The following is a 26,196-nucleotide window of genomic DNA, read 5'->3' as shown; positions in this document are numbered from 1 at the left end:
CAAGGGACTGGAAGTCCGGTGGACCTCCGGTCCCCCCGACGATCCGACCCCTTCCATGCTCAGGGAGGGCTGGAGATCCGGTGGGTCTCCAGCCCCCCCCCCCCCCGAACCCCCATAAATCCTGGTGGCCGCCTCCGGCCAAACGCTATCCCACCCTCCCTCCCACTCAGCGACGGGGGGGGGGGGTTCGGTGGGTCTCCAGCCCCCCAAACCCCAAGAAATTGTTGTGTCCGCCACCCTATTATCCATCGACGGAGGGGGGTGGGGGCTGGAGGTACGGTGGACCTCCAGCCCACCCCAACTTCTCCCCTCCCCCAGCGTTCAGAATCCCTGGTGGTCCGTGGTCACCCACCCTCCCTGCTGGTAGGGGGGCCAGCCGGGGGGGCCGGCAGGGAGGGTGGGTGACCACGGACCACCAGGGATTCTGAACGCTGGGGGAGGGGAGGAGTTGGGGTGGGCTGGAGGTCCACCGGACCGCCAGCCCCCACCCCCCTCCGTGGATGGATAACAGGGTGGCGGCCACAACAATTTCTTGGGGTTTGGGGGGCTGGACCTACAGCCCCCCCCCCCGTCGCTGGATGGGAGGGTGGGAGAGGGTTTGGCCGCCGGCAGCGACGGCCTCAACGTTTTCTGGGGGTTTGAGGGGGGCTGGAGACAACTGTTTGACAGGTTTGGGCTTTTGACAGCCCAGACCTGTCAAACAAGTGCAGGAGGATTGTGCTGAGCGCATGCTCAGGCGCAATTCTCCCGCACTTCAACACGATAATCAAAGATAATAGCGCTGCTTAGATTAGCATGCATTATCTTTGATCATCGATGCAGAAAAGCCCTGCGCTGTCCAGGCACTATTTTTAGGGCGCTGTTTGGAACAGCGCGGGGCTTTTGATCATGAGGGCCTCAATGAGGCAATTTCTAGTTGGGGTGTTAAGGAGTCGGCAGTGGTTACGGTGGTGAATTGTTCTTGGTATATTAGTGCTATGCCTCCGCCTCTCTTTCCTGATCTGGTCCAGTGGGTGATTTTGTAACCTGGCGGGCATAGCTCAAGGATTATGGGGTCGTTTTGGTTGTGGATCCATGTTTCATTGATAAAGATGAGGTCTAGGTTTTCTGAGGTGATCCAGTCTGATATTTGTGTTGTTTTGTTAATTACGGACCTAGCGTTGATGTAACCTTTCTGGATATTTTGGTATGGGTCTGCTAGGTTTGGTGTTATGTGGATAGAAAAGAAAATAAGATGATGCCTTTTTTATTGGAATAACTTAATACATTTTTATTTTTTATTTATGCTTTTCAACAAATTACATTCATATTAATATAAATGCAGGATTAAAGATAATATTACAAACAGAGATAAATCTCTCCATTATTAGGGCTAATAAACAGGGAAAAAAAACCCATATACATATTGACCACCATAATTTGGGGGAACAAGATTTAGGAAAACAAAACCTTAAGGAAAAACAAGGAAAAGATATACAATTCCTTCTCAATCACTCAGAGAGGTGAGTATTAGACGTCCACAAGATGGTACAACCAGCATGCCATTGGGGCCCATTCAGGGCTGAACAGTTCCCTTTTCCTTAGCGATTATAAATTCAGCCATTTTTTGGGGGTCAAGAAAAACATAAGTAACATTACTAATTATTACCAGGCATCTACATGGATACTTCAAGATATAGGTCCCTCCTAAGGCGAGAGTCCTCGGTTTAAGAGCCAAAAACTCTCGCCTTCTCCGTTGCGTATCTCTATTAAGATCCGGGTAAATCTGAATTTTACCCCCCCCCCCCCCCAAAAAAAAAAAAAAAAAAAAATTGGCTTGCATATTCTTGAAATATAAGCGGAATATGTTATTCCTGTCAACTTCAAAAGCGAAAGTGACTAATAAAGTCAATCTTTGTGTAATTGTCTCAAGAGAGTCTTCTAAAAAAGCTGTTACATTCAACTCAGGTAAAAGTTCTGGTTTAGAAGATTTCCCAAATATATATTGAGTCAACGACAGGAGGAAAACTTTCTTTAGGAATTTTGAAGATTTCTTCAAAATATTTCTTAAGCATATCTATAGGTGGTATTAAAGTTGCTTTAGGAAAATTGAGAAATCTCAGGTTATTCTTCCTGGTCTGATTATCAAGATACTCAACTCTTTTTACCAGAGTCTCTTTATCTTTAATTATTAAACTTGTAAGATTTTGTAGAGATTTCAATTCCCCGTCCAAAGTTTCAATGTTCTCCTTATTTTTTTGAGCTTGAGAGGCTGTCAGGACTTGCATAGATTTAACTGATGATAAATCATCTCTTTTTTTTTAAATTTTTAACAAGAATTCTTTATTGAGGGATTGTGCTTGTTACAACTCAAGTCAGTACAAACAGAAATCATACAAATCCCTTACCATATAACATCATGAGTGCTTCAGGTCTAGCAATAACACTAACATATACATGCAGAGTATTTCTTGTAATATTTAAACTTTTTATGTGTATCCCCCTTTCCCAAAACCAACCCCCCCCCCCTCTTCTCCCTATGTCTCATCCCCGAGGAATATCTAAGCACCATATCTATGCTAAGAATCTTATCACTGGAGCCCACATTTGCTCCCACTTTGCTAGGGTTTTTTGTTCCATAGCCATTAACTTTTCCATATTGCTTATATACCATACCAAATGATACCATTGTTGCATGGAGGGACACCTCGTCTGTTTCCACATCCTTGCTATCAGCAACCTGGCTGCATTAATGCATTGTTTTGCCAATTGTGCACCCGGGGCCCTTAGTCCTGTGCGAGGCTTATTAAACAAATAAATTGCTGGGTCCCAGGGGATTTGTCTTTCCACCCAGACCTGCACTCTCCCCTGCACCGACTTCCAAAAAGCTGTTATTTTTCTGCAAGACCACCAGATGTGTCCCATTGTGCCCCTCTGCCCACATACCCTCCAGCATAAATTGGAGGTATTCGGGAACATATGGTGCAGCCTCTCCGGGGTCAAATACCAGCGGTATAAAACTTTTGTACAGTTCTCTTGAATATTGACCGCCCTAGAGCAAGAGACCGAGGCCCTTTCCATCTGTTGCCATGCTTCGGGGGTATAGGTCACTTCTAGTTCTTTTTCCCATCTACTTTGATGTTTACTACTTGGCACTAGTGAGTCCCTCAAATAGCCATATAGTTTAGAAATCAGCCCCTTTGTCTTTTCAGTTTCTACACATAATTGCTCCAAAAAGGTAACTTCTCCCCTTAATTTACCCCTCCGACCGGGTGTCTGGAGAAAATGAATAATCTGATTATATGCGTAACGGTCTTGTTGGGGTAGATCATATTCATTTGCTAATTCCTCAAATGTGATGAAACGATCCTCCTTCATTAGTTGCCCCCACCATATCAGTCTGTTTTTCCGCCATTTGACAAAGGGGGAAAGGGAGCAGCCAGGAGGGAACATGGCATTATATGCTATAGGTGTCAGTCTCGAGTCATGAAATCCCTTTACTCTCTCTAATTTATCCCAACATGTAAAGGTGTATTGAATGATTGGGTTAAGAGGCCTAGGGAGGTGTCTATTTCTAGGAGCTAGCCACAGCAGCTGTCCCAACTTCAATGGGCTGTGGATCATAAATTGCTCCATCTTAATCCAAAGTTTATGATCTGACTCATGGAACCATTCAATTGCAGCTTTCGCTTGGGCAGCTCTATGATAAAGGCCCAAATGTGGTACCCCTAAACCTCTCCTTCCCTTCCGAGCCACATATAATACTGATTGGGGAAACCGGGGCCTACGACCTTGCCAAATAAATTGTTGAAGTCTAACTTGGAGTGACTGTAACATACACTCATCAATTGGCAGGGGTATGGATTGCAACAAATAAAGTAAACGGGGGAGAATATTCATCTTAACCGTTGCTATTCTCCCAAACCATGATAAATGCATTGGATCCCATCTTTCCAAATCTGCCCGAAGTTCTTTTATTAGTGGCAAATAATTAGCTGCACTCATATCTTCTAACCTACGAGTAATTGTCACTCCTAGATATCGTATCCCCAGTAACCCAATTAAATAGATAAAGTTGTTGACAGGCCTGATATTCTACCTCCTCCATCCCCACTGCCATTGCCTCAGTCTTTGTGAAGTTTATTTTAAACCCTGAAACTTGGCTATAGCTCTCTATCTCAGCAAATACCGCCTGCATAGGTGTTAAGGGGGAGGTTAACGTTAGTAAAACATCATCTGCAAAGAGCGCAATTTTTGATTCCCACTTACCAGCTTTCACTCCCTGTATGCCCGGATTAGATCTAATATTGTGAGCTAAAGACTCCATAACCAGGGCAAACAGCAGAGGGGAAAGGGGACAGCCCTGACGAGTACCTCTAAATAGCTCAAAAAAGGAAGAAAAGCTGCCATTAATCTTGACACATGCCCTAGGCATAGTATATAATTCCCGAATCAAGCCTTGGAACATAGGCCCAAATCCAAACCTTTGTAGAACTTCATGCAGAAATGACCAATGCACCCTGTCAAAAGCTTTCTCAGCGTCGATACTGAGCAAGCAGCATGAGGTTCGTTGCTTATTGGCCAAATGCAGGACATCTAGCGTACTCCTTATATTATCAGAGGCCTGTCTGCCCATTAGGAAACCTACCTGGTCAGAGTGTATCAAGGTTGGCAACACAGTTACCAACCTAGTAGCCATTACCTTAGCCAAAATATGGACATCAACATTTAATATGGAGATTGGGCGGTAAGAAGCACACTCAGTCACCTCTTTGTTAGGTTTGGGAATAACTGCCAACCATGCATCTTTCATAGTAGGGGGCAAATTTCCTCCCTCCCTTACTGAATTAAGTACCTCAGTCAGGACAGGTGCAAGGTAAGGGGCAAATGCCTTGTAAAATTCCCCTGTGTATCCGTCTAAACCCGGAGATTTCCCTGTCTACAAGGTCTTAACAGCCTTGAGTACTTCCTCTACTTCAATCGGTGCTTCCAGCTTATTCCGATGGTCTGCTCTCAAGGGTGAGAGATCCAGACCCTCCAGATAAGTCTGTATACTAGTAAGTGATATGGATGGATCATTAGAATATAAATCAGCATAAAAATCCCTCAATCTATTCCCAATATCTTGAGATGTAGAAAGAGTTTTACCCTCCTTGTCTTTGATACGAAATACATTTCTGTCCCTCCTAAGTTTACGCAACTTAAGCGCCAATTGGCGATTAATTTTATTTTTCTCTCTATAGGTCTGCAATTGTAGTTTCTCATTAATAAAATCAAGATCCTTGGCCAGCAGCGTATCTAATTGCAGTTGTGCCTCTTGAAGAGATCTGTAGATCCTAGAGGATCCCGTCCATTTATGTTGGATCTCTAAATCCGCAATCCGGCCCCTCCAGTACCGTTTCAAAGCGTCATTCTTTCGCTTAAGGCGACCTGCTACTGTCAAAGTGGCCTCGTGATACAGCTTTCAGAGCTTCCCATACCACGGCAATAGAGGGGCCCAAGCGCAAATTAAAGCTTAAATATTCTTTGAGTACATTCACGTAGTTTATACAAATGCTTTCATCTCTAAGTAAGGTATTATTAAAGGTCCACCATTTATGTAGAACATCATCACTAGACAGCGATATCTGTGCTATACAGGGAGCATGGTCGGACACAGTAATGCTTCCTATTTGTGTGCTTCTCACCTGGCTACCCAGCAGTTTATCCACAAAAAGAAAGTCAATGCGAGAGTAAGAAGCATGCACTGGGGAATAGAAGGAGTAATCACGATCAAGGGGATGACCGTCTCGCCAGGCATCAAAAAGTCCCAATTCCGCAACACAGAATGCCAGTTGCTCAGCTAACACTCTGCTCGAGCAGCCACTCCCGAACGGTCCAAGTCTGGGTTCATGGTGGCGTTAAAATCTCCCCCTAAAATAAGCTGACCCCCAATCAAGGTTCTAAAGCTCCTCTTCAGTGTTTTAAAAAAGGAGGCTTGGCCCGTATTGGGCCCATAAATAGATCCCCATGTATATTCCTTAGATTCCAACATTCCGCGAATCAAAAGGAATCTTCCAGCTGAGTCTCTCTTGATTTGCTGGATTTGTATTGGTACGCTATCATAAAAAAGTAGCGCCACTCCCCGCTTCTTACTATTCGCAATGTCAGAGGCAAAGTAGATTTTTGAGTAACCGATCGCATGAAACAGATGTTCATGTGCACGTTTTAAATGTGTCTCTTGCAACATGACTACCTGTGGTCTTAATCTAGCTAATTCTTGGTATAAAAGCTGTCGTTTTCTTGGAACATTTAAGCCCTTCACATTCCATGTAAGTATCTTTAGATCAGCCATTGTCCATCATCTGTAGGTATAAAGAAGGCATAGATCAAGATATACCACCTTATTTTCAATAGAAATTTCCTCCAAATACAATACAGAAGAGAGATGTTATTCCCCCCCATCCCACCCCCAACCCTAACCCTATTTTCCATGTGGAGGAGAAAGAGGAATCCCCTTCCACCCACCCACATTAAACTCCCAACAAGATCAACCGCCTCTCCTATAACTTATCTTCCCATTCTCCCATCCAGCCCCAAATAACTTCCCTCCAGATTCATACAGATACCTCTCTGCATTCAAGTCTCTGGTTAAGGTAATCATTCCAAGATTAAATCAAAGAATTGTCCCAGTTCAAGTTACTGTTCGTGTTGTTGCCGCACGTGAGCTTCTGGCCTTATTGAAGACTTGCTTCCATTGGTGGACTTTATCCCGCACCTTGTTCGCCGCTGCAGTCTCGTCAGCTTCCGTTTCCATCAGGCCCGCCAGTTGGAGCAGCTGCTTTGCCTCCGCTTCAGTCCGCATCCGATGTGATTTGCCCGAAATAGCAAAGCACAATGCAAATGGAAAGGCCCATCTGTATTTGATGTTATGCTTATTCAAGGCTGCTAGTACTGGTTTCATCTCTCTACGCCACTGCAGCGTACGGGTAGACAGATCTTGATATACAGTTATCAAATTATCATGGTATTTCAGCTCTTTCCATTGGCGTGCCAGAGCAATTAGGTTTTCTTTTTCAGAAAATTTCCAGAATCGCACAATTATATCCCGCGGTTTATTATTCTGGGGATTACCCAGTGCTCTATGCGCTCTTTCAATTTCTGGCATAGGGGTATCAGGCTGTGCCTCTAGCATATATCCGCAAATCTCTTGCACAATTTTCAAGACCTCCTCCTGGGTCTCCCCTTCTGGCACGCCACGAAAACGCAAGTTCTTGCATCTACTTCGATTTTCAATGTCATCAAGCTTATATTGAAGCTCAGTTATCTGTTTCGTATCCTTCGTCACGTTGGCGCAATTGTTATACGACTTCCACTTGTTCATCCATCCGTGTTTCCAGGTCTTCAATGCGAGTACCCACTTCCTTTAACTCGCCCCATAGATTATCAATCCGCTCCACAATGTCAGCTTTCATGTGAGCGAGATCCTTTCGTAAATCCAGGAGCAGACGCACGGAGTGTGATTTTCTAACCCCGCCACTCTCGTCATCCGATCTCTCCGATTCAAAATCAGAGGCCTCTTCGGGTTGCGGGGAAACATGGCGCGAAGATGCTTTTGACGTGCGTTGGCTGCTGCGTGCCCCGCTTTTTGTCTCTAAGCTCTTCATTTTTTGCGACATCTCACCTTCCCACTCTTCAGACGTCTCTTAATCAAACAGAGAGGTATAAATTGCGTCTTGTTTAACGCTAATGTTAGCTTTGTTAGCTGGATTGATCGGGAGCACCGAGATCAGGCTTCCATCGAGGTCAGTGACGTCACCGGAAGTGATAAATCTTCTCTTAAAATATCAATTACCTGGATCAGGTTCTTGTTCATGCTCTGCATGACATCCCAGAGATTCTCTAAAGTTATCACTGCTGGTTTAACTACTCCCCGAACTTATCCGGTTACATCCCTCGAACCCTTAGCAGAGATGGGGTTTCCCCCAACTTAATACATTTTTTGATTAGTTTTCGAAGGTAGCCCTTCTTCGTCAGATCAGAAATAAGCATATTTTGATAAGTATCAGCATATATAATAAGTGAAACATCAAAGTATTTTAGTGACAGTCTGAAAGGATGAGGGAGGGGTGGGCTAGGTGAGAAACAGAGAGGGCTGAGAGGATGGGGGACAGGGAGATATGCATGGTGATCAGAGGGTGAAAAAGCAGTGAAATGTCATGGTTTATAATGGGCTAGAAAACCCAGATCTTTGTTAAGTCCTGTCTGGTGGGAGTCAAAATATTTAACCATTTTGACTTCAAAGGTCTTGCGTTTCTGTATTGTTTTAAAGTTTCCTTCCTTTAAGTATTCTCACTATAAAATCATTAGTACAGTGTTCTGGTTTTGTGAAGTGCTGTCCCACAGAGGTAACATCCTGATTGGCACTTACATTTTTCATATTTTCTGACCGAATTTACAGTTTATTGGGAACTTTCTATAACACTTTTCCAACAAGGTCAAGGTGGTTTACAGGCTAAAAACAAAATATAATGGAAAAGAACACCATTAAATGATAGGACAGAAAACACAGACCAAGAATCATATCAGAACAGAACAGGGAAGGACACCCAAAAAAAACACACACACACACAAACACATGACGTGGAGGGGGATAAGCTGTTATTCCTCACAGGTCACTTTCCTGAATAAAATCAGCACTGGGTAAGGGAGAAAGTCTGCTCAAAATAAAATGTTTTCAAAGCCTTCTTAAAGGATTTGAAAGTAAGTAGACTGCGTACTGAATGATGTATGGAATTCCAAAGACTAGGGGCTAAGAAAAAGAATGCTGAATGTCTGGTAGATTCATAGTGGGTGACTCTGGGCGAGGAAAGTACCAGACAATGGGTGTCCAGGGAATGAAGCTGTCTAGGGGGGTATAGGGAGAAATCAGATTGAGAAAGGATGGGGTTCCCAGTGCCTTAAAGGTTAAACACAGGATCTTAAACTGAATAAGCTGATGAACAGGAAGCCAGTGAAGCAGACTGGAGAAGGGGTGAACAATGATCAAAACAAGAAGCACTGCCGAGAAACCTAACAGCTGTGTTATAAAGCGTTTGAAGATGTCGAAGTTCTATTTCAGAGGTCAGCATACACCATGCTACAATGTATTAGCGTGTGCAGTGCGGACGGAGTCTTTAGAGGGTGCAATCTGCAAAGGGCCAGGAAACCTTGTTGAAGCACTTTAGAGACTTGTTTGTGAAATGAAAGAGAAGTGTCAAGAATGACACCTAAATATCTAAAGGAATCTGTCAATTGCACTGGAGTGTCAAAGTAAGGAGAAACTGAACAGCTTGGTTAGCCAGCAGGCCACAATCTTATCTCAGTTAAGCATTAATTTTTGGTCAGAAAACCAGGAAGACACAGTTCTAAGCCAGGTCTGAAGATTAGAAAAGTCTGGAGAAGAGTGGGAGGTTGCATAAACTTAGAGGATGTCGTCAACATATGTGAATGAAGAGATTGCATGTTCTTGAATGATTGTGAGCAGGAGGAAAATACTGAAAAACAAGGGTGAGAGAAGAGAGCCTTAGGGAACGCCACACGTGAAAAGGTAATTTTGTGATAAGGTTGAAGAGGTCTTAACTGAAAAAGATTGGCCTGAAAGAAAAGAAAAAAACCAATCAAAAACTATGCCAGATATCCCAATTTCTGAGAAACAAGCCAGAAGTAAAACGTGGTCTATGAGATCAAAGGCAAAAGAAAGATCAAGGAAAACCAAGAGAACAACTTTATCAGATCCAAAAATGGAATGGATTTCGCTCAAGAGGGCTGTGATGGTGGTCTTGGTACTGCGTTCCTCCTGGAAACCAGACTGCCTGAGGTGCAATACAAAGATTTGATCAGTATAAGTGGACAGTTGGTCAAACACTAAATGTTCCATCAGTTTTGAAAGGAAACAGATTAGAGACCGGGCGATAGCTCAGGAGCAGAGAAGGATTCAAAATTTAATTAATCACCATAACATAAGTACATAAGAGTAGCCACACTGGGTCAGACCAATGGTCCATCTAGCCCAGTATCCTATTTTCCAAACAGTGGTCAAGCCAGGTCACAAGTACCTGGCAGAAATCCAAATTGAGGCAACACTCCATCTGCAGCAACAGGGTATAAGGGTTCATCCCTATCTGGATGACTGGCTGATCTGGGCTAGCTCTGCAACAGATTGACTTAGGTTGCAATCTCATATCTTCTACTACTACTACTAATAGCATTTATATAGCACTACTAGACGCACGCAGCATTGAACACTTGACATAGAGAGACAGTCCCTGCTCAAAGAGCTTACAATCTAGGTAAAACGGACAGACAAGACATTACGGGCAAGGAAAATTACAGGGTAAAGAGGAACAGGGAGGAGGAGGGCAAGAAGCAGGGCAGATCCACGGCGATGGGGGTGACGTCTCCCAGCAGAGCCCTGGTATGGATGCTGCCCAGCATACTGAATCTTCCAGAAGCCTTTGGCAGGCCTGACCTCACAACTTCCCACCTAACCAACTCTCACAGGACCTGCAGTCTTTCTGCAGAGCTGTGCAGACACGTCTCCGCCCTTTGTCGCACACTGTCCCTGAGATACTCTTCTTGGCCTTCCCTGCCTGTGTGTGAGTAGTCTGGGACCTTTTTCCTCTTTTTATCCCCTTTATTTTGTAGTGATTTTTGGCACCAGTCCTCATTGTAAACTGTTCTAAAATGTAGAAAAGAAATCAGTCGAGAGGCTCTGTGCAGGAAACTTTTCAGCATGCCTAAGTCTGGTACATTGGCATCAGAGGAATCTGTCCCCTATGGCTTCAGTCCCTTTCCCTTTCTTCCATATGTGTATTTTTGATAAACATAAAGGAATCCTGTTCAGAAGGAATGGATCCTCAGAAGCTTAGCCGAGATTGGGTGGCAGAGCTGGTGGTGGGAGGTGGGGCTGGTGCTGGGCAGACTTTTGCAGTCTGTGCACTGAGGGTGGCGGATACTAATCAAGGTAAGGTATACACAAAAAGTAGCACATTTGAGTTTATCTTGTTGGGCAGACTGGATGGACCGTGCGGGTCTTTTTCTGCCATCATCTACTATGTTACTACAAATCCCAGGGCAAGCAATTGCTTCCCCTTGTCTGCCTCAATAGCAGACTATGGACTTTTCCTCCAGGAATTTGTCCAAACCTTTTTTAAACCCAGATACGCTAACTGCTGTTCTCCCCACCCTGTGCTGTAACTTCCTGTGTATGTGAGGGCAGGGACATGGCAGAGGAAAGGCTCCAGGTCAGCCCAATCAGCCTATGGGAGGGGGAAGGCTTCATGGAACGGAGAGGAGGGGGAGGAGGTGAGGCCGATGAAAGAAGAGGGAGAAGTGCAGGGCTCTCAGGAGGGGAGGGAGAAGAGGTGCTGCATCCGCGGGGGGGGGGGGGGGGGGGGGGGGGTAAGGGAAAAGAGGTGCTGCATCCGCGGGGGGGGGGGGGGGGGTAAGGGAAAAGAGGTGCTGCATCCGCAGGGGGAGGTAAGGGAGAAGAGGTGCTGCATCCGCAGGGGGAGGGGGACAGAATTGATGCTGGACCTCCAAGGGGGAGGGATACAGGGAACAGGACCGAACTTGTGGGGGGGGGGGAGGGGGAACAGGAAAGAGAGGGGGAAATGTCAGGGAGAGAGAGGCTAGGACCCACAAGAGATAAGGCTACACAAAGCCTACTGCCATGCTCCTTCCCGGGTTGTGTAGATGGTAAATCATACTTAGTAGGCTTTCAATTCTGGTGTGCAGTTTGCTACTTACACAACCCAGGAAGGAGCATAGAATCAGTATTTTTGTAGTTGCAACTCCTGCCACCAGACTGGATTTCCTGTGGTCGGCCTCTCTTCCCTCTGAGCTGCTGCCCTGCTAAACAATGAAGCTGGACTTTTTTTTTTGAGGGGAAGGAAAGAGAGGGAGGGACAGGAAGCTGTTGGACCCATAGGGGTGGAAGAGAAGGGAGAGGGGATAGGGAAATGCTGGGCTTCTGTGGGTGGAGAAAGAAAGAGGAGATGCTAGATTACGAAGCTGTAGGAAGGGGGATGGAGGGAGGGAAGATGCTTGGCATAGTGGAACAATGTAGGAGACCATAGGTGTTTTCAAGAAAATGAGTGAGAGGAGGATGGTTAACACAGACGGTAGAATCTAATCTAATCTGACACTTAACCCACTTATTCCTTATAAAGGTCCGAAGCGGCTTACAATCTAAAAGACTTTAATACATCATTTACAATTGGCTAAAAATACAAATAAATCAATTTATTTATTCAAGTACCCAAGTGAATATACTTTTTAAAAAGAAATGTTTTCAAATCTGTACGGAATAATGAAGAAGAAGACTGAAATTTCACAGAAGCTGGTAAAGAATTCCAAATTTGAACAGCTTGATATGAAAAGGAATCTTGCAAATTCCTTTGATATCTAACTCCCTTAAAGGAAGGACCAACCAGATCCGTTTGATATAACAATTTAGTAGTACCTAATCTGGTTGAATAAGAAACCAGGTGAAGAGCCTGTTCTGATGTTAGACCACACCAAATTTTAAAAATATTATAATATTTAAAAAGTATTCGTGCCTGAATAGGTAACCAGTGTAACTCAACAAAAGAGATACATGGTCAAATTTATTCAATCTAAAAATCACAAGAGTTGCTGTATTCTATAACAATTGTAAATGGTCTCTTAATTTAACTGAAATGCCCAAGTATAGCACATTACAATAGTCCAACTGAGTTAAAAAAAAAAAAAAAGACTTTGGACTAGCAACCTAAAATGATGTTCATGAAAATAAGAAAAAATGATTCGTAGCTGTCTCAATTTCAGAAAAATCTTTCTAAATAAGTTATTAGAAGTGTAGAAATGGGGAATGCATGAAATAGAAGGTAACAGGAGGCAAGAGAAGGAGTGAGACAGGAGAGCAAGGGGATGAGGAGGAGGAGATGGAAAGTGAAACCTGCTGTTGGGGAGAAGATAGGTAAGTGAAACAGATGAGGACTGGAGTGACAGGGTGAAATTCAAGTGGACAGTCAGAAAAGAGAGAAAGAGAAGTATGTCAGAGGTAGATGAAGTGAGTGAATGAAAGAAGAAAAGAGGAAAGTGGAGAAAAGACAAACAGACAGCTCCCATTGGAAAGAGACCAGAAGACAGACAGGAAAGTGTAAAAAAAAGAAACGGAGACCAAAATGCTTGGAAAAATAAAATGCCCAAAGGTAGAAAAAAAAGTGCTTTACATTGAAAATTTTTTAGGTGAAATAAGTTAGCTTTGGGAAAGATGCTTCACTGATGTCTTTGTGTTTTGTTCAGTACAAGAGGAAATGCATTTCTGTTTTTATTTCTCCTATATTGTGGTACATGCCTAGTTTGACTTCTTGGGGTTCCCAGTTCAATTTTTTTCTTTATATTTCTTGTTCTGTATTTTGTAAGGGTTTGTCTGTGTTTTGCGTGTGACCGAGGTATAGTATTCTCTTTGTATATAGTTTCTCTGTAGCAGTCCCACTTGTCCTGTTTTACAAATGGGACTGCTACAGAATTCTATGTGGAAACTACATACAAAGAAAATTGTAGGTGTGTTGATGTTCTAGGGCACTGTGCAATATTTGTAGTGGTGCCTGTTCTTAGGTAGGGTTCATGTTGCCTGGAATTAGCGCTACTGTTGTATGGTAGGTTTGCTATATGTATGTTGAGTTAGGATTTTTTTTCAGGTTTTGTATTAATTCACAGTGTGCCTGGTAGTGGAGAGATTTATGTATAGTAACTTCAATGGAGAAAATGTGCTAGTTATGATCTACATCTGTTGGGGAGAAGATTTGTTTTTTCATGGATGCAGAGCATGTTTACATTTAACTCACAAGAACTTCTATACTGTATCAGACCAAAGGTCCATGAGGGTCTTGTATGCTGTGTGACATGTATGTGATGGTAGTCCGTCAGGTTGTGTCCTGACTGAACCAAAGTTGAGAACAACTGTCTAGCTGGATGATAAGAAAAAAGCTATTATAACAGGATATCAATAAAAAGGCATTCCCAATGCAGATAACCCAGCCAGCCATTCGAGTGAGATTTCCCTTATTCTTCATCTCCTCTTTAGAAGAAATAGACTCAGCTGCTTAGAGTTTAAAAAACAAAACACAATTTTTATCCTCAAGAGAAACCAAGCCAATTACAAGGAGGATGCAATAAATAGCTAGCAACCAGGGCCAAAACTCTATGGTTTTTAATAGTCAGGAAATATACAAACTTTTGAACCCATGCACAACTCATAACATGGAAACACAGCATTACAATCTGGCTCCAAAGAAAAAAGTCACTACTGATGTGATCCTTTGAAAACTTCCAAGGTTCATATAAAAAAAAAGGTTTCCAGTTGAGGATACAAAGAACCAGTCTGTCTCCCCAAAGACAAATACTAAGTTCTCACTATTGGCAACAAGTATTCTGATGACATCTGTAAAAAAAAATGCCTCTGTACCATATCAAGTGGGGAAACCAGCGGGGACTTTGAAAACATTTTAAAACCTCAAGTTGTTTCATCTTGTCTGATTTTCTAAGTATTCCACTCTATGATGTAAATAAGACTTCTATCACCAGGGCCCCACTAAGATCTTGCAGTTCAGTCATCCTAGTTTCTAAGGCAGCAATTTTCAACCCAGTCCTCAGGGCATGCCCAGCCAGTCGGGGTTTTCGGGATATCCCTATTGAATTCAATGGGGATATCTTGAAAACCTTGACTAGCTGGGTGTGCCTTGAGGACTGGGTTGAAAACAAAGGATTCTACTTTGGTACTTTGCTGATCCAAAACTTGGGCCTGTAAAGCAGCAGTCTCAAAATAATGTTATGCCCCCCATTAACTTGCCAGACATCTTCAAGAGAGAAGACCTTGAATAGTGTCCCAGGTGATTCCAATGTCACAGGGAGCAGTCTTTGCTAACTCCTGCACCACAAACATGTAGGCATCTATCACCCCCCCCCCCCCACCCCCGACACTTCCACTCACAGTTTTTTGCAAAGATGATCTTTCATCCTTCCATCTGGTAAGGGGAAGAAGCTGCCATGGGAGAGCCCTTTGAGGCAAGCAAGCTCCCACCACTGTTCCCCACTGTAGGTAGCACTTCCAGATTGAAGCAGGGTGATCCTGATGCAACTGAAGGGAAAGTGCTTCGAGGCCAATGGGAGCTCAAAAATTCTCCAAGCATGGTCTGCTTTAGTATCGGGGCTGTACCCATTATAAAGGGCACTCAGCAGTTCTTCCATTCCCTTTCCCCCCTCCTCCTCCCCATGCTGAAGCTAGTTTGGAGCACAAAAGCAGCACAACAAATATTCAGCTTAAGAGAGCTCCTGCCAGCAAGTCTAACAACGTTGCCATTTTCACCTCTTAAACAAGGCCCTTGGCAATTTTTTAGTTCTGCTCCCCCTAACACACACCCAGTAGTAGTGTTTTAAAAGATTTGACATATATTGTGTATTTTAATGGTGATGTAAAAAATGTAGATTACTTTTGGTTTAGCATGTAATTATGTTCAAAAATAATTAAAACAAAATAAACTGTTAAGCCTTGGGAGAGTAATGACCTGACAATGGGATAATTTTCTTGCAAAAACTTGAAAATGACTTTCCTACTTCTGCAAGAAAAAGCATGTCCTTATTGAGGAAAAGGCAAAGGGGAATATAAGCAGTTCTGGTTTTTCAATCTATAGGGGTATTTACCTGAGATCTCACCTTTGCTGGTCTTGGCCTATACAAGCTTGAACCATTCTTTCATAACAATATAGATTTTACAGCCTGTGACCTGAATACCTTTGTAACTATGAGAAACCAGCTTGGTTACGGAAAGGAAAAGTACTGCTCAGCATTGCAAGGTTACGTCATCCAAGCACATATTCTTTGTTGCAAACTAGCCCCGTTATCTCCTGGGAAGCTTGGAGTAGAAAAACACCCATGGCCAAAAGTATCAGGAGAGAGGGAGTTTGCATGCCATCTATAACAAAGGCTCTCTTCTTGACCATGAAGATGTCATCATATGTGATTGGTCCACAAGTATCATCTGACCGTTTGGATACCAAAGGTTTGGACTGAAGAAAGTTCAGTTAGTTGGAGACCACCGGGAGTTGGAGTTGGAAAAAGAATAAGAGAGGACAGGAAGAAGAAAACACCAGAGGGAGAAACACCGGAGAACTTGCAGATGGATAGAAAGCTCTAAAGAGAGCAAGAGACTGTTTTCCTAACACCAGTGAACTGCATTGCTTGTAACCAAATCAAGGTTAGCTCAGCCACCACAAGGCCTGAAGACTGTGCAATCTACATTTGGAGATACAATTCTTGGACCTTATTCCTGGACTGAGACTTCAGCTCGAGTCAGAGGAAAAATCCGCTTCTCCACCATTGGGAGTCTGTGCCAGACGGCAAGGTGAGGTAGCATGATTTATTACTTATAGTCGGGGATAATTAGTCCTTAGTTTGTCTGAGACAGATAGGTTTACTTCAGGACTTTTGGTCTGTGTAGTCAGCTGATCACTGTATTTGCATAAGATGTGTGATAAGTTCTTATAAGGATTATTAGGAATTCAGGATTGTACTGACTGGTGTAATCATGTTTTTAGTTAGTTTGTTAGGATAACAATAATTGCACTATTTTGGTGATAATCTAATGTTATAGCAAGTTATTTTTGTATTTTGCTTGGCACTTTGCTTCAGAACTATTTATATGTATTTTTCTTTACCTAATAAATATAATATATTTCATCTGTGGCATGGTTCATTTCCTCACACAGCTAATGTCATTCGGGCTATAAGAGGTACACCCTCTAGACACGAGTGCAGAATATTGCTATCTTGTAATGTCTCTGATATATAAGTACCTCAGCTGCATGCCCTACACCTTACAGAGCTGAGTAGCTGCTTTGCACATGGAAAACTGAGAACTCTAGAATAAATCAGATGCCAAACTTACCTTAAAGTCCACTCTGACTCTGTGGATCCCATCAGAAGTTTTCTGTTTCCCATTACATCCATTTAGGAGGGGTGTAAATGAACTGGAGGCTGATGACTCCTGAAGACAGGAAAATCAGTTTGTTAGTGAGAGCGGGTGAATGGCAAGAAAGAATGCATGAGTGTGTAACAATGCAAAACAAAAGAAGAATGAATAAAGAATACACAGAATAGTGAACAAACCATGGAGAAATAAGGAGTGCACAATACATAATATATGATGCATGACAGACAAAGGAAACAATGAACAGAACCAATGGCAAAAACAACAAAGAAAAAGTGAATACCGCACACTTATACAATTATCCTATTATCTGGGACCACTCAGTGAGTTTTTACAGGTTACCGTATCCCAATAGATGGATGGATTCAATTATTCCTTGTGTTATAGCATTTTCAGCCCTGGTTGAAAAGCACTAAAAAGGGAAGGAAGTGGATGCTTGTAACTGCACAAGATACTTTGTTCTAAGCAAGCCCTGAGCAAACCACTGCAATTCTCTTTTGGTTCCTCAATTACACCCCAGTTGAGACTATACAGCCATGGCTTAATCTGATTAAATCCTTGCTATATCAAAGATGTGCCCCTTTCTCTCCTCAGAATGCATCAGCTCCATATCTCTTCATCACACATGAACCCATCTCCCCTCACCTTACCTTCTCTGCCCCTCTTCTTGCCTTCAGCACCACTGGCTGCAAGGGTGTTTTCCGTGGCCGGCTCAGCTCTTCCCCTGGCTCCAAAGGCAGAAAATCTGCAGAACAGAATGAGAGTGTCAAAAGAGAATCTGTTCTTCCAGACTTCATTCCTTTCCTGCAGCAATCACATGCTACTGTAGTGTCATTTACCATAGCATTCACCTTCTTTTCAGCAGTGTGCATTCATGCAGCATCCATACCTTCAGAAAGTGCAGTCTGCATATCCAATTACAGTTATACTTTTTGCAATGTGGAATGTCTCAGATAGTAAATTACAAACTTTCTGTGCTGGGTTTTCTTCTAGGGACAGCAGAGTAAGCCAAATATCTTCCTGGGATTCAGACTTTCCAGTAAGAAGCATGAAGAATTACCTGAATCCCTGGACTGCTTCCTTCGGAGTGTTCCTGATGCTGACTTTGCCTCATAATCAGACTCATCCGATGCCTCAAAGAGGTCATAAAAAGGTCGTTGCTTCACACAACGACGTGCTGACTTGCGCTGGAGACATGAATCGGGCTCAGGCCGGTCGGAAGTCTCCGTCTCCTCTTCCCACTTCTCACAAATCTTCCTCCATAACTCAGCAGAGTCATCCGAGTCAGGAGGGCTGTCCCGGGGGGGTGGCCTTGACACGGTGCGACCTGTGAACAAAGATTTTAAGTAGAAAGCAACATGCTGTCCTTTACAATATAGATCAAAAAGGCTACATACTACACCACAGGTGTCCATTATGCTAAACATATACTTATAGCCCAAGTAGCCAGTATTTCTTTAAAAACAGGGCCAGACTGCAATCCACCTGTAACCTTACCCTTCCGAGCCAGTCTCTCCAGTTTACGAGCCTCAATCTTATCGCACCTCCGATATCTAAAATTAATCAAGAACAGTTTAGGTCAATACAGCATCTCATAACACGAGGCTACTAGGCATGCATCAGGAGTCTGAAATTAATCATATAACATATAAATCTGTCAATATATGATCCCAAAAACACAAAATACATTAATATGGACAATACAATAGATTAAAACAATCGCAAACGGTTCTCATTTTCCCTATTATTTTAATCTATTGTATTGTTTCTCCTTCAGAATACATATTCCAATCATACCTACATGTGTTTCATTTCTGTAGAGCAGAGCACTTCACTTGTACTGAAGCTGGAGAAAGGTGGACAGAAAGGTCACTTTTTTGTTTCAGATTTATATATGGCAGCAAAACTCATACATCATGATCTTGAGAATTCTTATGTAAATCCTTTGTTCAGTTACCTAACTAGAATTTTTAAGGCTAAAGTACAGATTTAAGTTTTAGATAAAATGTTAAGGGGGCGAGGGGGTACAAAAACCTGCAGGTAAGTTTTCTGCTCAATTTTATTAATGGCACATATTAAAAACAAACAAACAAAAAACCCCCCAAACATATCCCACTAATCACATCTAAGTAAATCAGAACATAACATGACCAAAACAGCAAGGGAGAGATAGTCAAGGCTGGTGTAGAGGACACATCACAGGACTGGAGTAGCAGCTTAGTGGTTAGAGCAGCAGGCTTTTAACCAGAGAGACCAGGGTTCAAATTTCATGCACAAGTCACTTTACCTTCTACTGCCTTAGGTACAAACTCAAATGGTAAGCCCTCTAAGGACAGGGAAATAACCTGAATGCAACACACCTTGAATTACTGGAAAGGCATGACCCAAATACTATAAAGGTTAAATGAAAATTAATACCTCCACCTCTATAGCTTGTACTTAATTGACGATATTGTAATAAATAAAAAGCAAAAGAAAAATGCTTGAAACTTGCTCTTTTATTACATATATTTACTTTTCTACATAATCGCCACCATTCGCCACACATTTCTGTCAACAATGGTAAAATTATACCTTATCCAATAATTTTCTTTCCTTTAGTCACAGCATATGAATCCAGAAACTGATAGGCTATATCTGTCTACCAGCAGGTGGACATAGAGAGCACAACTGAACTCTGAATATGAAAACAGCCATAACAAACTTCTCCTTCCCCATATGGAATCCTGTGCAGGATGTATGAAGAACTGGAAACAAATCTGCAACCTGAACAGAGACATAAAATCTAATCAGAAATACAGGGCAGGATTCTGGATTCATATGCTGTGACTAAAGAAAAGAAAATGATCAGGTAAGACAATTTTACCTTCCTTATCAGCAGCATATGAATCCAGAAACTGATAGGATATAGCAAACCATCATTTAAGAAGGGTGGGAAAATGAGATGGCAGCAGAAAGAACCAAAGATCCAAAAGACACCTCTGATCTAGCCGTAACACCCACTTGATAATGTGTTGCAAAAGAGTGTAATGAAGCCCAAGTAGCAGATCTAGTGGAATGAGCCTTCAGAGACAAAGGAGATCACTTACCCAAAAGCAAATATCCAGAGGAGACAAACTCTCTGATCTATTGAGCAACCATGGCCTTAAACACCGCCACTGCTCCCAAATACGACAAAAAGGTGATCTGAGCAATGGAAATCTTTCATGACTTCCAAGTAATGAAGCAGGACCCAGCACATGTCAAATGTATGCAACTGACGATAAGACATACCTCAATCGTCTTTCCTAAAGGAAGGGGAAAAACAGAGGCTGATTAATGTGGAACACAGAAACAACTTTTGGCAAAAAGGATGGAACCATCCTAAGGGAAACCAGCCTCCATGAATGAAAGGAAGGGATCCCTACAGGATAAGTCCTGCAACTCCAAAACACGCCAAACTGAGGTGATAACTACAAGAAAGATTGACTTCAGAGTAAGGTCTTTAATGGTGACAAGCTTTAACAGCTCAAAAAGGGCTTTCTGGAGCACCCTGAGCACAAGATTCAGATCCCAGGCTGACACTGGGGATGAACAAGAAGCTTAAAATGATTAACACCCTTGAGGAAACAAATTATATCAGGATAAGCCCTCAGAGAGAGAAATGTTTCTGGTAGCAAGACAGCACTGCTACCTGGATTTTAAAGGAGTTCAAGGCAAGTCCCTTCTTCAGCCCAGCCTGTAAAAAGGTCAGTATATGAGGTAAAGAAGCCAAAAAGGGGGAATTCGTCCTCTAAGAACACGAACCCTCAAACAACCTCCAAATCTGAGCATAGGCAGGGACTGTCTCTCTTTGTTAAATTGTACAGCGCTGCGTAACCCTAGTAGCGCTCTAGAAATGTTAAGTAGTAGTAGTAGTAGTAGTACATATGCCACTGTGGTAACATTGTCCCACAGGATTCACACTGGGTGACACCTGAGGAGGTTGTAGAAGGCTCCCAGTGCAAAATGGACTGCTCTAAGCCCGAGGCAATTGACTGGCCTGAGGGCTTCCGCCTTGGACCAATGACTCTGAGCAGTACAATCTAGACGATGAGCACCCCCCCCCCCCAATCCATCGGATTGGCACCTGTGGTTACAACTATCTAGTGAGAAACCGCCAATGAGATGCCCTGGAGGCTGCGGGACTGGAGCCACCAGTTCATGCTGAGCCTCACCTGTGAAGTCCAAGGAAGGCACAGATCTTATTCCTCAGAAACAGGGGTTCCACCAGGACAATAGAGATTGTTGCAGCAATCTCATGTGAGCTCTGGCCCATGGAACAACATCAAAGTTCACCGTCATAGATTTCAGAATTTGAACAACGTCCCAATCCCGCACGCTCTGAAGCTGCAGTGAGGCCTAAATCTGACGCTGTAGCTTGAGAGATCGATGATCTGTAAGAAAACTTTTCTCTGTAGGGTATTGAAATGAACCCCCAAATAATTCAGACTTTTGAGAGGGGTGTAATTGCCTCTTGGAGAGATTGAGGGGTGATATGATGAAGCTAGAATATGGTAGATTTAAAACAAATAGGAGAAAGTATTTCTTTACTCAGCGTGTAGTTAGACTCTGGAACTCGTTGCCGGAGAATGTAGTGACAGCAGCTGGCCTTATGGAATTTAAAGGGGGTTTGGACAAATTCCTGAGGGGAAAGTCCATTGAACATTATTAACTTTTTTTTTTTTTTTTTTTTGGGGGGGGGGGGGGGGGGGGTTGCCGGGTTTTTGAAGCCTGGATTGGCCGTTGTCGGAGACAGGATGCTGGGCTTGATGGACCCTTGGTCTTTTCCAGTATGGCGGTGCTTATGTGCTCCCTAATAACTGGAATAGAGAGATCACCCATGAAATGACTGTTACACTTTCGTGAAAGGAAGAGGCTCTAATCAGTCAGTTGTCCAGTTAAGTATATATCCATATTCCTTCCCTCTTCAGAAATGCTGCACCACTACCATGACCTTGGAGAATGTACTTGGAGCCATCGATAGGCTGAACAGCAATGCCTTGAATTGATAATGCTGACCTAGGATTGCAAACCTCAAGAAGCACTGATGAGGAAGCCATATGGGGATATAGAAATATGCTTCTAAGTGACAAACAGAAGCAATGGCTCACTGGAAAGTTTCCATGCGACAATGCTTGACTCAGAGGAATCTGTTTAACTTTTTGAGATCGAGCACAAGGTGAAAAGAACCTACCTTTTTAGGAACCACACAATAGATGGAATAACACCCTCAATCCCATTCCAGAGAAGGAATTGGAATGATAATCCCCAAAACAGTAAGGCTTTGTAGAGTGGAAAGAACTGCTGCCACTTGCACAAGGCTTTGAATGGGGATTCAAAGAAAAAAAATCTTTGATTTGACAGAAGTCGTTTAACCCTAGAACGCATGACGTTAAAAATATACATATTAACGTCATGGGGGCCTTTTAGGCCCCCATGCACATAATGTAGAAAAACACACTTAAATAACTTTCACAAGTTTATTTCAAAATTGCTCAATAAAATATGAATAGTGGACAACATTTTAATTATAATTTTTCACAGAAAACACCAAAAAATCTTTTTTTTCCCAAATTTCACGCAAAGACATGAAAACACACAAAAATGCATAGAAATCTATAGCAAATTAGCTGCAGCTACATTTTTATTCTAACTTTCTTTTCTATTATATTAGTCTTTCAAACAATTCTGACATGTTATTTTTTCAGAAGAGTGTTCTTTGCAAACAGTTTCCTTACAAGTGGAACAATATCGCTCAGTTTTCCTCTCTATGTTTCTTGGACACATGAAACAACGCTTTCGTTTTCTTTCTCCTGGCTCTGGAGTAATCTGAAACTGTACGCCACACCATTTCATTGCTTCTTTAGTTTTCTTTGGCAAGCATTTCAAGTCGCTTCGCTCTATCATGTGAGGTATTACAAGTTCATGACAAAGGTCCTTCAAGAATAAGCGTCTCCTGTCCTTCCTCTGTGCATGAAATTCAGGATGAGTTTCTGTATAAATAATGAATGAATTTAGGGCTGCTACATCAAGCATATTTGAAAATAGTACTACAGGCCATCGTTTTGTTTGCCTCTTACACGAATATTCTCCCACCATCTCATCCATTTTATCTACACCTCCTTTTGTTGCATTGTAATGCAGGATGATTTCTGGTTTCAATTTTTGGTTATTGCTGTCAACACTGCAATTGTGATGCATGGTACTGAGTAAAATTACAGATTTCTCCTTCTTTGCCTTGTAAGATACCAAAGTCGCTTTGTTATTGAATCCAAAGACACTCTCATAAAGTGCTCGCTGACGATTGTGTTTGAGTGCTGCTGGAATTTCTCGTCTGTTTTGCTTTATAGTACCAACAAGTGTAATAGCTTTTGCAAGCAGAAAATTGCCTAGTTCAACATTGGTGAAATAATTGTCCATGGTGATGTTTCTACCTGAATTGAATATTGGAACAGCAAGAGTTTTGACTATTTCAGACCCCAGATCCTTCTGTACTGGTGCACCAACCTCTTTGCCACAGTAGATTACGCCATTTATGCCATAATAATTTGCAGAATCACACATCCAGAAGATTTTTATACCGTACTTGGCTGGCTTGCTGGGCATGTATTGTATGAATTTGCAGCGTCCTCTGAACGGTACAAGTTGCTCATCTACAGTAACATTAGTACTAGGATTGTAAAGTTTTGTGCAATTTTTGATAAATATGTTCCAGATATAACTGATAGGGGCTAATTTGTCTGTTTCAAACCTCGCTGCACGAGTTCGCTTATCATCAAAGCGAATGATCCTTCTAATTTCCTCATATCTGCCCACTGACATTGTCGCCTTATAGTGTGGATCAGAAAGTGGGTCCAGAAATAATTCTCGTATTGGGACATCATACGATTTTTGACTCCCTGCCAGCAGGAAAAGTCCAATATATGCATAAAGTTCCTCTTTTGAGATATTTTTCCAGGACTTATTTTTTGCTGAAGCGATACATCTTCCTTCTAGGTTTGAACATAATAGGACCTCTTCTGCAATATTGTCAGAAAAATAAGTACAGAATACATCTTTAGGGGTAAAGTAACTGGGACTTCCCACAGCTCCTTGAGCCTGTCTCACAATATTGTGTATTGGAGTACGTCCGACTAATGTAGGATTACTGTCCCAAAAAACATTCGTTTTGGATGTTCTACTTATCACTTCTTGAGGATCCACTAGATTCACTTCTTCATCATCAGAAGAATCACTGGATGAGGATGTTTGATTAGCTGGTGGCAGATATTCTTCATCAGACAAAGATAGTTCACTTTCATCATCGCTTTGAAACATAATCGCTTCAATCTCTTGGTCAGTCAGACACTTGGAGGAAGACTGTGCCATTGCTGACTAGATGTTAGAAAATGAAACAGATTTCCTCTCAACAGCTTATCTTATCACAGGTCCTTCAGCAATTAGCTCACAGTGTATACTGTCCTCAGTGTTCAGAGGACCTGAGGTGATGTCATGGCCTTATCACTCCCTCCAAAAATCACATGACATCCTCACATGTTATTATCCACACCCTGGCCCCTCCACCAGCATTACTGAGTACAAATAAAGTAACTTGAGACACAAACACTTCTGAGAACATGATAAAAACAGCGGGGGCCTAAAAGGCCCCCAATTCGTACAGATGTAGTTTTCACCAAACAAGCATTGTTACACCATAATGCCTATGAAAAAAAATTATATGAACAACTGGATATTATCAACAATGACATACTTGAGGAATACCTTGAGTTTCAAAATTCTAACTAAAGTAATTTTGCAGATAATAGCAAAAATGTAAGCATGGGGGCCTAAAAGGCCCCCAATATGCGTTCTAGGGTTAACTTGTAACCATCTTTGATGACGTCTAAGACCCACTGGTCTGAAATTATCTTGGCTACTCCTCATAAAAGATGGAAAGGCGACCTCCTATGACCAGAGTCGAGGAGTGGACCGATCCCGTCATTGTGGATTATGGGAGGAAGCCATCGATAGGGAATATTGCGTGGATTTTCTTCTGTCACTCCGAAAGGAGGGCTTAGGCTGAAACTTTGTCAATAAATCACAAGATGGCGCCGAGGTAAGACCTACCTGGAGGAGCTCCGACCCTCCGATAACGGCATCGGACCAAGAAGCGTGTCGAAGTCTTAACTTCGACTGCATTTAGGGATCCGGGCTCATTTAACTACAGACGAAACCCAGCAAAACCCGAACAGCGATCCTCAAAGCAGAGAGAGGCAAGAGAACCTCTTTCCAAGTGGGAACGCAGGAGGATACTCCAGTAACCGGCCCAGTCCACGCGACACTCCAGTGATCGGCTCCATCCACACGACTGAAGCCTAAAGTGAGCAACAATATCGACTGGGCCGCACTGAAGTCCCGGAGAGGTCTGCGAACCACCTCTACCCTTAGACCGTCTGTTGACCAGGTACTAAGGGACAAGAGAGCAACGAGACCCGACGGGGGACAGAGACGAAGAGGGCCGGACGGAGTGAGCTCCTAACTCCGAGCTCCATCGTACCCAGCGGACCAGCCCGACACCGGTCACGGCCTGACCTGCTCTAACCGGAGACCGAAGCGAATGAGGCTGCGAAGCAGAATACGGCGCTTGATCACCTGACTGGTGCGGGAACACAGGGGAGAGCTCGGTGGGACCATCCGCGCGTGAACAACCCAAGACCACGTTGCATCCCGACCCGACCTCGGGGTTGGCCGACTGCACTCAAAAATCCCCGATCTGTTCACCTGACCACGATCACCCCTGCACCACTGGACACCAGTCGTCGGTGAGCATCGCCTATATTCCAGAAACAATTATTGTCTGATATTGCAGTTTGTGCAAGAGATCAGGGGGACGGAGCGAGGAGGACGAAAGAGCAGTTTGAGGAGCAGTTGGAGAGGCCAGTGATGGGAGGACATCAGGGGTGATTCGGGGCTGCATCCTACAACCTCCAACGGCTGTCCTACAGCGACAGCGAGGTCGGCATCTGAAGCCATCACTGCCCAAACCTGACCACGTGGCAAGTAGAAAGGGAGACAACAGCGATGAGCCGCAACTGATCCCCACGATCTCGGACGCCCTTCCTCAGCAGGAACACCGACGCACGACTCCACTATCGACAGACCGATCACGCAACCAACGGCGAGCCGACCATGCAAACGACCACAAACTACGGATGCACTTGAGC

At 43.1% G+C, this 26,196-nt stretch overlaps 1 protein-coding gene across 1 annotated transcript in view; it reads right to left on the bottom strand.

The window, feature by feature from the left end:
* KMT2B (lysine methyltransferase 2B) overlaps window positions 1-26,196 on the bottom strand; it is an 880,409-nt gene that overhangs the window by 529,215 nt on the left and 324,998 nt on the right. The window contains 4 exon segments of the mRNA XM_030212457.1: window positions 16,931-17,029; window positions 17,623-17,717; window positions 18,033-18,299; window positions 18,470-18,525. Coding sequence (XP_030068317.1) covers window positions 16,931-17,029; window positions 17,623-17,717; window positions 18,033-18,299; window positions 18,470-18,525 — 517 coding nt within the window.

Source organism: Microcaecilia unicolor, chromosome 8 (genome assembly GCF_901765095.1).
Source record: "Microcaecilia unicolor chromosome 8, aMicUni1.1, whole genome shotgun sequence".
In the NCBI taxonomy this organism is placed as follows: Eukaryota; Metazoa; Chordata; class Amphibia; order Gymnophiona; family Siphonopidae; genus Microcaecilia; species Microcaecilia unicolor.
The sequence above is the reverse complement of the archived record's forward strand: the minus strand, read 5'-3'. Positions and strand labels throughout refer to the sequence as shown.